The sequence below is a fragment of the Sphaerodactylus townsendi genome, linkage group LG02 (assembly GCF_021028975.2).
Source record: "Sphaerodactylus townsendi isolate TG3544 linkage group LG02, MPM_Stown_v2.3, whole genome shotgun sequence".
Classification (NCBI taxonomy): Eukaryota; Metazoa; Chordata; class Lepidosauria; order Squamata; family Sphaerodactylidae; genus Sphaerodactylus; species Sphaerodactylus townsendi.
This window is the reverse complement of record NC_059426.1, coordinates 123,701,596-123,716,356: the sequence shown is the minus strand read 5'-3', so window position 1 is coordinate 123,716,356 and position 14,761 is coordinate 123,701,596. Positions and strand designations below refer to the sequence as shown.

Genomic DNA, 14,761 nt, shown 5'->3' with positions numbered 1-14,761 from the left:
CTCCTACCATCTGCAGTCTGAACAGAGCAATTTGGACATTTGTTCTTTTAGCTGTAGTGTGCTCTGAAATTACACAATTCATATGACTTTCTGTTCCCCAAAGTCTCTCAGTAAATACTGCCATAATGAATCAGCTTTGGCTGTCCTCCACTAGAAAAATGAACCCAAAATTCTTTTGATACTATTCTGGTACCATGAACTAAATATGATAACATACTATCAGTGTTTTGACTTCAGTACCAATCACATTTTAGCAAGCTCCATGTTGAACCCATATGTTTTGGTTAGCCACCTCTATTAATAGTATACATGAACTCCATCTTTTACCTGCTTTCCAGTGTGAATTCAACTTCTAGTTCCTCCTCACCCTGAAAATAAAATAGAAACAGAGTAGAGACTTGCTCACTTATTCCTTCCAATAATTGTGAATTTGTGATGGGCTTTCATTTTAGCAAGCATCCAATACTGGCTGATAATATCAGAAATCAAAGGCCCCTTCCGCACACGCAAAATAATGCGTTTTCAAACCACTTTCACAACTGTTTGCAAGTGGATTTTGCTATTCTGCACCGCTTCAAAGAGCACTGAAAGCAGTTTGAAAGTGCATTATTCTGCATGTGCGGAATGAGCTAAAGTTTGGGGAAACCCTAAGTAATCACGCTAGCAATGAATTCACAGATTAAAGATTGCCATTTCAGAGAAGTATGAATAAGGATACTAAAAGTGCAGGATTGGCTCTCCCTTACAGAATGCTTGCAATGTAGTGCGGGGGGCGGGGGGGGGGGATCACCAGAACACATGATTGACCTGTCCTCTGTATTAGAGAAGCATAGCATATTGCCAGTTGCTAGTAGTGGTGGAGATTCTTTCAGGGTTGGATGCACTTTGATTATCTCTTCCACTGATAGGTCTTGTCCAGTAATGTTTAAAAACACAGCATACTAGTTTTATCCACAGTAAACAAATTAAAAAACGGCATCTAGTGGCCCCTTAAACAATAATAATCATTTATTCTAGTATAAATGTTGGTGATCTAGAAGTGATCTAGACTCTAGATGTTGGTGTTGGTGATCTAGACTCTAGATCACAGATATTTATGTTTTTAAAAAAGTTGTCATCAAGGGGCCACCAAACTACTATAGTTGCCGTAACAGATGTGGCCACCTCTAAGAAATATCCAGGGTAAAGACAGATACACATCTTTAAATATCTGAACTTTAATTTTTAAAAAATGTAGTCATATTTAAGTTCCATTGAAAGGCATGTTCCCATTAGTTGCAAATCATGACTACCTTAGATCAAATTAATGAGATGTGCAACTAATATTAATTGGGTTTGAGCACTGATGCACTTGTTGGTGGAATCCCTGACTCCATTGCACGTCCTCAAAAATGTATGACTTTTCAGATATCTGTCATTCACTCACACTTACAACAAACAAATTGCTACATACCATGTAAAGCACAGGTGTCAAACTCACGGCCCTCCAGATGTTATGGACTACAGTTCCCATCATCCCCTGCCAGCATGATGCTGGCAGGGGATGATGGAAGCTGTAGTCCATAACATCTGGAGGGCCACGAGTTCAACACCTATGATGTAATGCACCCTTACAGTCCAATCCAAAGGGCTCAGGCAGCTGGCAATGGCATTTCCTGTGGCAGCATAGGAAGGCAACAAACTGTGGAAATTCCCTGGCTGCCTGAAAGTCCTCCTTGGGGCAAAATGGACCAGGGGTGTTACTGGCTTGGAAGTCCATTAAAAGCTGACTGAAGTTGACTCCACCTTCAGGAACACTGCTAGTTGTCCACCAGTCATAGCAGCATTCAGCTTTAGGCTAGTGCAGCTCTGCAAGGCACAGGCTCTTCTGGGTCAGGCATCATGGAGATCATGGAGATCTGCAACACCTGCCATCCTCCCTGCTTGCCCTCCCCACCAGCATAAGCACTACTTATGCCAGCGGGACGGGCAAACATACCAGTACAACCCAGCACCAGCTCCAAGAGCTGATTCACACACCTCTCCAAATTGGGCTGCCCGTATAACTACCTAGTAAAAGAATGAAAACTGTTGTGACAATTAAGAGAAATGTGTCATTTCATATAGTGTTAAGACTGGGACCAGGGAGACCCATGGGTGAATCCAAATTCTGCCTGAAAGCTTGTTGCGTAACCATGGGTCATTTACTCTTTCCCACACTAACCTCACCGAGAACAAAATGGAGGAGAGAACAACAATGTAAGTCATTTGGGTTCCCCCTTGGAGAGAAAAGTAGGACATAAATGGTGTGTGTGTTTGTGTATCTAAACACACTTCATTTATGCTAGGCACGCACACACAGAGAGAGAGAGACTTCTGGAGACACTATTTCTAATTTTTGTCCTGACCTTTGGATTCAGCTGAAAATTCAGGCGGGTTGTTTCTCCAAGATTGATTTTAGATACATCAAAGAAAACAGTCAGGAGGTGATCATCTTCAGTATGTCTATCTTCATCATACACTCGGAGCTCTAGAATGTTCTGTGCAAAGTCAAAGAAGAATGTTACAAAGGTAACATAGATTTGCATTCATTCTATCCGTTCTGTAACATTCTGCGCCATTAAGCATTTTTGTTCATTTTGCAGCAAAAGTTAATGTAAAAATATAATGTTCATTTTGCAGCAAAAGATAATGAGCATAAACATAGAACAAATATTTATTGTGCAACAGAAGTGTACTTCTGATACACAACTATTTAGTGTATTTATTGTGTATGTTTTTTATTGCACAATTAGCCACTGAATATCACTTGTGATAAAATGTGAAAGCTGTTAAAACACTGAAGTTTTACTGTCAGGATCTATCCTTGCATATTACAATAAATCTCAAGGTTCTTCCTCCTATTCAGTGAAGCAAGACTGCAGTTTTGTAATCTTCATACTTTTATTTAGGAGCCTTGACTCCACCTCCAGAAACAAAGGAGACAAGGATGGAGCCTTGCAGTTGCTTCTGCTCTCCCCAGAGGGAAGGGCAGAAGGGACTGCCGGCTGGGAGCCGGGGGGGGACGAGGCTTGGGGGGATGTCCTCGTGATTTCTTGGCCCTGCCCATGTCAATGACGACATGGGCAGGGCTGAGGGCACCCGAAGACAATGAGACAGCAGGACTTCCTGCTGCCTTGCTGTCTTCCTGGTCATGTGAGGGGCCGATTTTGCGCCCCCACATGACCAGATTAGTGGTGCCCAGCGACAGAGGGTACCCCCTCATCCCTAGGCAAATATGCCACTGAATGCTTTCCTTTGCATGCAAATCAGAAATAGGATACCTGCAAGAGCAAGTTCACACAGCAGAGATAGGTGTGCTCAAAAGAGCATCCATTTGTTAGCAAGAAAAGACAGAAATGGCAGTAACTGCTTTCAAAACAAGGGAGCTTATATGTTCTACTATTCTAACTAGCAAACATAATTAAAGAGCATGGGTTCAACCCCATGAAAATTTAACATGGATAATTATCAGAGGAGGAACAAACTGTACACAATAACTGCATGACACTGCTAGTAGGGGAAGAGAAATCAGAAGCATGAGACTCTAGCCAGCTGTTGCTCACTGGGTAGAGGTTCTTTGCCTTGCAACTATCCATCTGATCCAAGCAGTAGGACAACCTGAAAGTTCTTCATCAGTACCCTTAAAGCTACTTACCATATGTGACTAGCAAAGAATTTACCAAACACACTTCTAGGGCTGTTAACTCTGGGTTGGGAAATTCCCTGAGATTTGGGATGGAGCCTGGGGAGGGTGGGAGTTGGGGAAGAGAGGGACCTCACCAGGTGTGCAGTGACATAGAGTCCACCCTTCAGAAGCAGCCATTTTTTCCCAAATGTAGATTGGAGATCAGTTATAATTGCAGATCTCCAAGCCTGAAGGTTGGTGACCCTGTGCATCTCACAGGGGTTAATCTCTAGATGGTACATTACCTTCTATATGTTTAAGTCCTTGTTTTGAATTTTGGTACTGAGAAGCAATAATTGTCTATCACAAAAGTCCCTGTAATCTGTCTCTATGCCCAGTTTACAAAATCTGCCTAGAGCTCTGATGAGTGACAGTATCATAACAATAATCTTACCTTTACTTGATTTTGAATTCTGTAGTGAAAACTTTCATTCCACACTGGGTCTTTGTTATCGTTCACAGTATGGGTCTTTTCTTTTTTCATTGAAGCAGTTGGCAGCCATAAAGTCACATAACAGTCAGACTGGGTTACTGTTTCAAATAATAGAGTTGTTCAGAATCTTCAGTTATAGCATTGAGGCTCCAGTAAAAAGTCCCTTCCCATTTGTGCAAGAGTGGGTGGAATCATTCCCATCCCACTGATAACCTTCTATCACTGCAGCCTCCTGCACCATATCACATGCCATTCCTAATGGTCCACTGACCCTCAGGAACAACTTTGCAGGGGATAGGTAGACTGCAACCTGAGGAGGACAGTGTCAATGATCTATTCCATGGACTATGTGTCCCTCCAAATTCTTTGGATCTGAACCATGTTCCTTAGGATCCTGTCCATAATCAGTGGACAGTGATGAAGGTGGTTATAGGGTCAAACTGGTTCTGGAAGACCTGGCTTCAAATCCCTCCTCAACCATGAGGCTGAGTGACCTTGGGACAGTCACAATCTTCCAACCTAATCCACCTTACAGTACTGAGAATAAAATGTAGGAAAGGAAAGCCACGCACATGCTGCTGTCACTGATGCTTGGAGGAAAAGTGGGATTGATGGAAAAAATGTTTTTGTTTTCAGAGGGGAACCAGCAAAACTGCACAGTACACAATTTGTCTCTTTAAAATGAATCCATTGTGGTATAAAATTCTGAATATATAAAAAACATAACCTGGAAAACTTCTATTAATATTTCAGTTCCATGCTAGAACTTAAAATTAGGTTTTAAATTTTAAACTACAAAAGAATGAGGCAACATTTACTTATCAGCTGTAACTGGTTGAATAATACACTTTTGGAAGTGACTTGTCACAACAGTTTAAATATATCTGCAATAAAAATAGATTTTAAAAAAAGGTCAGTGTTGCATGTCAGATGGTCATTAATTAAACAAAAAGCATTTATTCCTATTTATTGAGGCACTGTTCTGGTATTACACTTCCATGCTTGTCTTTTGGAATTATGTGTTGGCCAGTAGCCGGATAAACATTTATGCACTGCTGGAATGGCTGGACATGAATATGTAGGCTTGCCATTTGTCCACTAATAGTAGGCAATCCCCCGCCCCTCCCTCAACGTCAATTCCCCACCCTTAATAATCTCAGGAATGGTAGAAAAAAGGGGGACATTAAGAAGAAGAAGAAGAGTTTGGATTTATATCCCCCTTTTCTCTCCTGCAGGAGACTCAAAGGGGCTTACAATCTCCTTGCCCTTCCCCCCTCACAACAAACACCCTGTGAGGTGGGTGGGGCTGAGAGAGCTCCGAGAAGCTGTGACTCACCCAAGGTCATCCAGCTGGCATGTGTGGGAGTGTACAGGCTAATCTGAATTCCCCAGATAAGCCTCCACAGCTTAGGCGGCAGAGCAGGGAATCAAACCCGGTTCCTCCAGATTAGATACACGAGCTCTTAACCTCCTACGCCACTGCTGCTAATATCATATTAACAATGATATTCTTCTCATAACATAATATATATGCCTATTTATCAGTGGCAACAATAAATGCCCCTAAAATAAATGTCCCAATAACTTTCCAAAGCATGTATCCTACCAAACACAACCCATCAGTCATGTACTGTTAACTGCCAAGTGCATGACTATATATGGGCACACCATTCAATAGCAGAGTACATGTTTGCATCCAGAAGGATCCACATTCAATTGTGATACAGTACAGATTTCATGTAGCACATTTACTACATGAGGAAAATGTCTGTCAGAAACCAAGGAAGATCACTGACACAACCAACAATATCAGGATAGAGGGATCAAAGTGGGTTGGATATAGCATTGCATGAAAGAAAAGGAAGCTGGAGCAGCTACAGCAACATATAAAAGCTTTAATGTAATTTTAACAAAGTAACTGTGCCTGTGGAACAATGGAATGTATAAGAGATGGTTCACCTGATTTCATTTAATTTGTTTTGCATTGTATCAGCAAATGTGCTAGGGGCTATATCTTGTGCACAAGGAGAAGATAGTTAGGATACAGTCTCTTCCACTTACTGCAACTAAACAGCAAAGAGCAATTTTTAGTGAGAAATCTTCTATAGGATTAAACCCTGGATATCTCAGCTATTTCATATATGACCTCTCCTTTTTCCTTTTCTCAAGTCCAAGATAGGCAACAGTTTTATTGAGGCTACCATACCTGGAAAGCTTCGGGAGAAAAAGTGTTTGGCTTTGGGAATCACAAGTTGAACATGCCTAGTGCATCCTTGTATGCATTCCCAAGGTTCATGAACTAGCCAGCAATTATTTTGTTTACTGAGAATCCAAACACAGAGATAAATATGAATATAACCAATCATGAATATGAATATATGAATATAACCAACCATATATATATGAATATATGAATATAACCAACCAATTCTTCTCTAGAGCTGTGGCTATGCTAAACTCCGCGGCTTCGTGTTGATGTATTTGGGGCTGTGTAGGGATGGGTGGAGGAAGGGGAAAGTGAGGATGGGGTATGAGTCTGAAATTGTGTGCATCGAGGAAAGCTGCTGTAAATTTCGTTGTGTGTGCACAATGACAATAAATGCTTATGCTTATGCTTATGAGCTTTGTTGACGATAATGAATAAAGCTACTTCCCTTTTCAATAGAGCATTGCATAATCGAAATATGAAAGATTAGGATTTTCCATATGCTTTCCTCATATGCAAGGCATAAGAGCAATACTATGTTCAGACAAGATTGCACCATTTTTTTATTTCACCTTTGTAGCTGTTGATGTCATGGCACATGTATGACTCCTATGACAACTGATATCTAGCAGCCAGACACTATCCTGTGAACAGATATCAAAAATGCTCACTCCACCTAATAAATCTCCAGAGAAGATGCCTGAAGATCACATAGTACACAAAGCAGAGCACTGCATCACAGGCTAACAAACAAGGTATTAATTACTGCACATACCAACCGGGCCAGATGTAATTGTATTTCATAACCAGAAAGCATGAGAAATATCTGACCCTATTAAGTAAAAATCTATCATATGCATTGCTTCAAACGTGCCACACAATCCACATTTCTGCTTGTTATTCCACTTGACAGGATTATATATTGTAAATATACCTGTTGCCCTTCATCCTTAACCATAAAAAATTCTGAAACTGAAGTGGAGGAGAAGGTCCACACAAGAAAGGATAAGGGGAGGAACACATAGTCCTGTGGGTTCTTCCCACTTAACTAATCCTGGTTGAGAAGTATTGCATCTGCACTGGTCAGTGCAGGCTGTGGTAATTTTTTCAGGAAGCAAAACCACAGAATACAAAATAAAGGCCAAATAAACTGAAAAACAGCTCCCTTCCTGGATAAGGGCCATATAAATTGTTCAGAGTGATAGCCATCATCAAATGGTAAGCCATTCATTTGAATGACTTTCTCTACAGCTCCAGAAATGTTGGTAAGGAGTTTTTTTTCCATTGGCACACGGAAAAAAATGGACTAGTGTCAACCATGGCGACACTAGGCCTCTCCTTAATAAACTCTGGCCCCACCCATGAGGCCGGTCACACTCTGGACTTGGTCTTTGGGTCAGATGTTAATATGGTCGTATCCTCTATCACTAGAGTGCCATGGTCCAACCATTAAGCCTTGAAGGGCCGGGTGGACTCGCCGCACCAACCCTGTCTAGGCGACGGACAGATTTTTGTCTGCCCAAGGAGACTTATGGATCCAATTGGATTCCTGAATGCTCAGCGGGAACCTGAGCCCCCGGCACCCTCGATGAGCAGGTGGGAGACTGGCATTCCAGGCTCTCTGATGCCATCGATGTGGTTGCTCCCCGGCGATCTCTGCGCCCCCACTCCTGGTTGGCTCCATGGTATACTGAGGAACTGCGGGGGATGAAGTGGGAGCTCAGACATCTAGAGCGAGTGTGGAGGCAGTCTTGTGACGAGGCTGCGCAAAAATCTTATAGGACGTTTATGAAGGCCTATGAGATGGCAACGAAGAGGGTGAAGAAGGAATTCTTCTCATCCTCTCTCGCATCCGCTAGCTCTCGCCCAGCCCAATTGTTTTGGATTATTCGTTCTCTCACCTCCTTATCGGAGGGTTCTACAAATTCTCAATTGGCTATTGGCTGTGAGGCATTTATGAGCTTTTTTGCGGATAAGGTTGCGTCACTCCGCCAAGACCTTCCATCCACTGTTGACACAATTAGTGAACTGGAAGCTCCGTGGCCGTCTTCTGGTCCATGTTTGGACCAGTTTTCCCTGCTGTCTGAGTCTGATGTTGACAGAGTCCTGGCTGCTGTTAGACCTACTACCTGTCCTCTGGATCCGTGCCCCTCCTGGCTTATTAAAGCATGTCGGGAGGAGTTACGACCCTACCTGTTGAATATCATCAATTGCTCCTTTGAGCAAGGAGTATTTCCGGGTGGGTTGAAGGAGGCGGTGGTCTGCCCACTCTTGAAAAGACCATCCTTAGATCCTGGCGATCTGGTCAATTACCGCCCAGTTTCGAATCTTTCGTTTCTGGGGAAGGTAATTGAGAGCAGCTTCAGGGCTTTCTGGAGGACACATCAGCACTCGATTCCTTCCCATCCGGCTTCCGTGCTGGGCATGGGACGGAGACTGTCTTCATCGCCATCACAGATATGCTCCGCATGCAACTTGACCGTGGTGGATCGGCGATGTTAATATTGCTAGATCTTACTGCAGCATTTGATGTGGTTGATCATGACCTTTTGGTCCACCGCCTGGCCGTTTCCGGGGTCCGGGGCACTGTCCTTCAGTGGATTGCCTCGTTCCTTCAGGATAGGGGTCAGCAGGTGTGGTGTGGGGACCAGGCTTCCCGAAGGTGCCCACTGGACTGCGGTGTGCCCCAGGGGGCCTTGTTATCCCCTTTTTATTTAACATCTACATGCGACCCCTTGCTCAATTGGTGCAGAGCTTTGGGCTGGCCTGCCATCAATATGCTGATGACACCCAGCTCATTCTGACAATGGAGGGGGGGCGGCCTCAGCCCCTGCGGCTCTACAGCATTGTTTGGAGGCGGTCGCTGGTTGGTTGAAGCAGAGCAGGTTGAAACTAAATCCATCGAAGACGGAGGTCCTCTGGCTGGGCCGTGGTGGGGGACATGGGGATTTCCAGCTGCCGGTATTGGAAGGGGTGTCTCTAACCCCTACCTCCCTGGCTTGCAGCCTGGGGGTCCACCTGGACTCTTCTCTTTCTATGGAGAGCCAGGTGGCCCATGTTACCCCGGTTGCCTTTTTTCATCTTCGCCAGGCCCAACGACTGGCCCTCTATCTCTCCCAGGCTGACCTAGCCACTATATAGACTATTATAACCCGCTCTACACGGGCCTCCCCTTGCGACTGATCTGGAAATTGAAATTGGTCCAGAATACGGCGGCGTGGCTCTTAGTGGGTGGCTCTTTTCATGAGCATATCACCCCCATGTTGCGCCGCCTACACTGGCTTCCAGTGGAATTCCGGGTCACTTTCAAGGTGTTGGTGTTGACCTTTAAGGCCCTTCGCGGCTTGGGACCCTCATACCTTCGTGACCGTCTCACCCCATATGTCCCAGGTAGGCCTCTGCGGTTGGCAGAGGCCAATTTACTGGTTGTCCCTGGCCCCACTATGGTGCAACTGGCCTCTACCCGGGCCAGGGCTTTTACGGCCCTGGCCCCTGCCTGGTGGAACACCCTTCCATCAGATGTGCGGGCCCCGCGGGATCTAGGTGAATTCTGCAGGGCCTGTAAAACGGTTTTGTTCCACCGGGCTTTTGGTGAGGCCAGCCGCGGATTCCCCCTCTGGGGATGCCCCTGTGTTGCGTGCCATTCCATCATCGGCACGCCCAATATAACATCTAATCTACACTGCTCCCCCGCCTGGCCTTGGGTTCGGGCGCCATATACTTCTATGATTCTGCTATATTCTTGCTGCTATTTTTATGAATTGTGTAAATTGTTTTTAACCTGATTTAATTAATTTTATTCTGTGTACTGTTGTTTTGGCCTATTGCATGTAGTACTGTTTCTGGCCTAGTGTACACCGCCCGGAGCCCTTCGGGGGTGAGCGGTTTAGAAATTTGAAAAATAAATAAATAAATAAATAATGACCAATTACACTAAAGAATAAGAAGCAGCATGTCAAGAGATTAAAAATAGCCTTAACACAGCAGCCATAATGCAAAAACAGAATCAGATGCCCGTGGTTGTTGCAGTTTTAAATTATCATCTCAAAACTTACTGCATTAAGGATTGTTTGGGCTGGCCAAACAGGTTTACAGTAACATTTTCCCATAGCTTGCTGCTTTTAGAATATTTTCATTTGGGGCTTATTTTACTTCATTTTAAGGGAGAGGCACATCTTTTCCAGCAAACCTTCCCTTTTACATGCTTCAGTTCAACTCAACTACCTTTATTCACTATGTTCCCATTATTCATGATACTATCTGACTCTTGCATAAATAAAAGATTGGAGGTGGTGTTGATCACAAACTTCCAGAGGCAACACGCAAGCAACAACTTGTCACAATGACTGACTTCATTATCTCACTTGGGATTGCACTAACATATGTAATTACTCTGGAATTTTTTGGAAGTAAATTGTTTATGGCTAACGAATGCAGCATCACGAAGTAAGTCTACTCAGATTATGCACCTGTTCCTCCACATGAGTTGTGAGATCCCAGGAATAACAATTCTATGCATTGAAAGGAACTTTTGGGAAGTGTAAAGAATGTGATTTGTTGAATACAAGGTAACAATACTAATAACAAAGAAGAAACCTTGCCAAGTATATGATTTGTACAAAGGCCACTTAGTGAGAGCTGATTCAAACTTCAGGAGGATCTGTGAGAACATGGCCAATATCATCTCATAATGCTTGTGTGATATACATAGAAAGAAGGCTGGGTCAAAAACTTAGCTTTCCACATGGAAGCTGTGACCACTTTTGTGTATGCTTAAACAGAACACTCATCTTTCCTTCTGAACATCTGAACTGGCTTTTAATCCATGACTCTGAAAGTGTCTAAATCAAGGTCTTGGATGTCACACTACAATCTGGCCATTTGGCTTTAAATTCATTCCTTCTTCACCTTCCACATAGACAGAGGAAAGGTCTATTGTATCAAAGAAGACAAATGTTATGAGGATGATAATTTCCCATGTGATTTTTCAGTTGCCATTCACAAGCCATTCGATCTTGGAACCAACCTCTAGCATTGATACGATATTTAATGCTAAAATCATCTTGGATAGTTCATCAGTCTGGTTTTTTCCTCACATAACTATACTGAAGGACATTTTGGATATACTGATTCACAGCTCAGTGTTACAGATATGGAAAATATCCATGGTAGCATGCAATAGGTTGCTGAGCAGCCCAATCCTGAGCCCCCAGGAAGTGGGATGCACCACCATTTTGGCAGTGCAAGGAGGCAAGAAACAGAAAAACCCTCCCTGCCACTCAAAAAACCTCCATTAGGTTCCATGGGCCCATGCCACCCGAAAGGGTGGCGTAAGCCTAAGCCCCAGCACCAACAGTCCAGCAGGCAAAGGCCAGGTGGAAGGTGACTAAGTTCCACTCCTGGACATGCCTCCAGAACCCCCCCACTACGCCGGCAGTGGAGGTGCAGGAGAGCAGGCCACTATGGAGGGCCATGATATCTGCCTGTTAGCAAATTCGCCCCCTCCCCACCACCGATTGGGGTATTAGAGTAATTTGAGCCTCTTTAAGTGTTAGTTTACTTAATATGTCCTGCAAACATACAAGCTTGGATTTTTTCACAGTGTGCCTTGTTACAAGTCATAACACATGGTATCTTCAGGAAAAATAGGGTCATCTCCATACAACCTTCCAATATAGAATATTCCCCTGTCAAGAAAAGCAAAGCAATATGAAGCCTTTGTGTTATTTATCATTAAACCCATGATCTGGATATTCAGTTGGTCAGAAATTCAGCTGTTCAAGGTGGAGGCTGAGAAATTTCTATTAAAGATCCCCTGACAAAACAAACTGTGAAATGTGTAGGGATCTAGGACAGCTCAATTGACTCTCAACCTTGCACCTTGCTCTCCTTTGTCTTTTTTAGAAATATAGTCACCCATTTGTTAATTTGGGTTGGCACTGGCTTTCTTTAAACCTCACTGCTTTCCAGTTCACTTACTGGCCTAATTAGAAGAGCTGCTGATGACTTTTGAAGCCCTAAATATCTTGACACCAGGGTACCACAAAGACAATCCTCGGTATGAACCTCACATGAGTTTAGATCAGCAACAGAGGGCACAGATCATGCCCCATTGCCTACTGAGGTACAGAATATGAGTTCCTGTGACAGGGTACTATTTTCAGTAGTACCAAAACTACTATTTTCAGTAGTGCCAAAAGTTAGAATTTAGTCTCCTGAAACATTTTTTTCTTTAAAATATTTATGCCTGCCTTACTCCTGAGAATCTCAGGATAAAAGGACCCAAGGTGTGTAATCACAACACAAAAACAGTTTGATAAAACAAATGTTAAATCAGCAGATATTTAAAATATTTTAAACTAAACTTTTAAATTAATATTAAAAGTAAACAGTACTCACTCCTTTACCCCCACCAGCAAGTTATTCCCCCATTGCCCTAACTATGCTGCTGCAGAAAGTCTCCAGAATAGCTGTTTTGCAGCTTCACTGAAAAGCCAGAGGGTAGGAGCTTCCTGAACTATTCTTTGAGGCTGTTCTTGAGGCAGCATCTCAAAGAACTTCAGCCTGGAATGTTGCACCTGTGGTTAGGTACAGGTAGTAGCCCTTTTGAAGCCGACAGATGAGAACATGAAGGAAGAGATAGCCCTTGAAAATATATATTGGTTTCTCTCACTCCTGAAGCTTATTAGCCTTCTGAAACCTGATCTCTCCTGCCAAACTTTTTCAAGATTCTTAGGTCAATTCCCCACTGGCAGGTTTGACCTAGGTTCAACCTAGGTTTGACTTAGGTATTCCCCACAGCCGCTGAGTTTGACATGGTTCCGTCCCAGCTTCACCTCCTCAAACTGTCAAATTCCGACTCCATCAGGGAGGTACAACTTTTTCAGCGAACCTAGGTCGAACTCAGGTTGAAGCCGGTAAAGGGGGAATCACTGAGGAACTGTTCCCTCCGGTCAGCCAATCACAGTTCAGTGTTTTGGGCATGCTCAGAATGAAAGACTCGCGGCGGGGAAAAGTGCGCCCTTTTAAAAAAAATCCTTCTTGTACATGAAGTGATGGCCATACATATAAACAGCAAACGTTTACACGCTGCTTTTAGCTACATAGAGCACTGATTTGTGGCTATGTTGCCATTATGTAAAAAAAATAGATGCACGTTCACGTTCCCATGGTAACACGACAGCCAATCAGGAACAAAGAGCAGAAGAGGCGCTGAGATGATCCCGCCCTCTGAGCTCAGCTCTGGTGGGACAAACTCAGCTGCTGTGGGGAGTAACAATGGAGTCAACCTAGGTAAGTTCCTTTTCAGGGAACTGGGTTGAATCTAGTCAACTCTGCAGTGGGGAATCAACCTTATTCTGGTTTTTAAATTCTGGTTCCTAGTACTAATGCCAATTTGATGTGTTTCAATGTTTTCTTTGATTGTGACTCTATACTTTTCATGATTTACTGTATCACTTAATTTATTGTTTTCTAATTATTTCTTTTGTAAAATGCTTTTAGTATTTGCTAGTAGGCTAATAGAATAGCGCTGGTGAATAACTGGCTTCTCAGGTGGTGCCGCCAGGAGCATTTTGGCTTCTTGGACCATGGTCTGCAGTTTCATGAAGAGGGACTACTGGCAAGGGATGGGTTACACCTCATGGCCAGAGGTGGGATCCAGCAGGTTCTCACCAGTTCCCGAGAGTAGGTTACTAATTATTTGTGTGCGCCAAGAGGGGGTTACTAATTGGGTCTGCTTTTCCGTTATAAATTCCATTAGGTTCAAAAATCATAAAGTCCTGTTGTTTCCTATGTGGCTGGTTAGCGAAGGTAGAAAACGGGATAATTCTCCCTGTTGGGCTGTTTTAAAAACATGTTTTAGAAATATGGTAAAGTTCCTTGCTTAAGGAAAGTATCCTTCTTTTGATTTCTAGAAACAAAATTAAGTATTTGAAAATATTAAGTATTTGACAGGCAGTCAATTAGAGGAGAAGTAGTTGTTTCTGTTTACAAGGTAGATCTACAGTGACCTGCTATAATGAGTTTAAATTATGGACAGAAAGATACCAGCTGGAAATTAGGAACTTTTTTCTGGCAGTGCAAGAGTTTTGAGCAGCAATGGTAGAAATTATCAATGCCCCGTCCTTCTGAAATGCCCGCCGGCCATGCCCCCCTCGTGTCACTTCTGAAGCCCCATTTATACGCCACTGTTTGAATCCCACCATCAAGGGAACTTGTTACTAAAATTTTTGGATCCCACCACTGCTCACGGCTGAAGGGAAGAACATTTTTGCTAGGAGATTGACAAGGAGGGCTTTAAACTGAGTGAAGTGGGGGAGGGAGACAATATTTAAGTGGGAAGGAGTTCACCTAGTACTAGAGAGAACAGGTTGATGGTTATTTAGAGAACTGAGCAAATAGTTCAAAAACCCAG

General features: G+C 43.3%; 1 protein-coding gene across 1 annotated transcript in view; it reads right to left on the bottom strand.

The window, feature by feature from the left end:
- LOC125426346 (cytosolic phospholipase A2 epsilon-like) overlaps positions 1–14,761 on the bottom strand; it is a 67,779-nt gene that overhangs the window by 46,443 nt on the left and 6,575 nt on the right. Inside the window, exons 3-5 of the mRNA XM_048484603.1 lie at positions 4,101–4,237; positions 2,388–2,519; positions 328–368 (exon numbers count right to left, since the gene is read on the bottom strand). Of these exons, the coding sequence (XP_048340560.1) occupies positions 328–368; positions 2,388–2,519; positions 4,101–4,237 (310 nt within the window). The remainder of the gene's footprint in view (positions 1–327; positions 369–2,387; positions 2,520–4,100; positions 4,238–14,761) is intronic.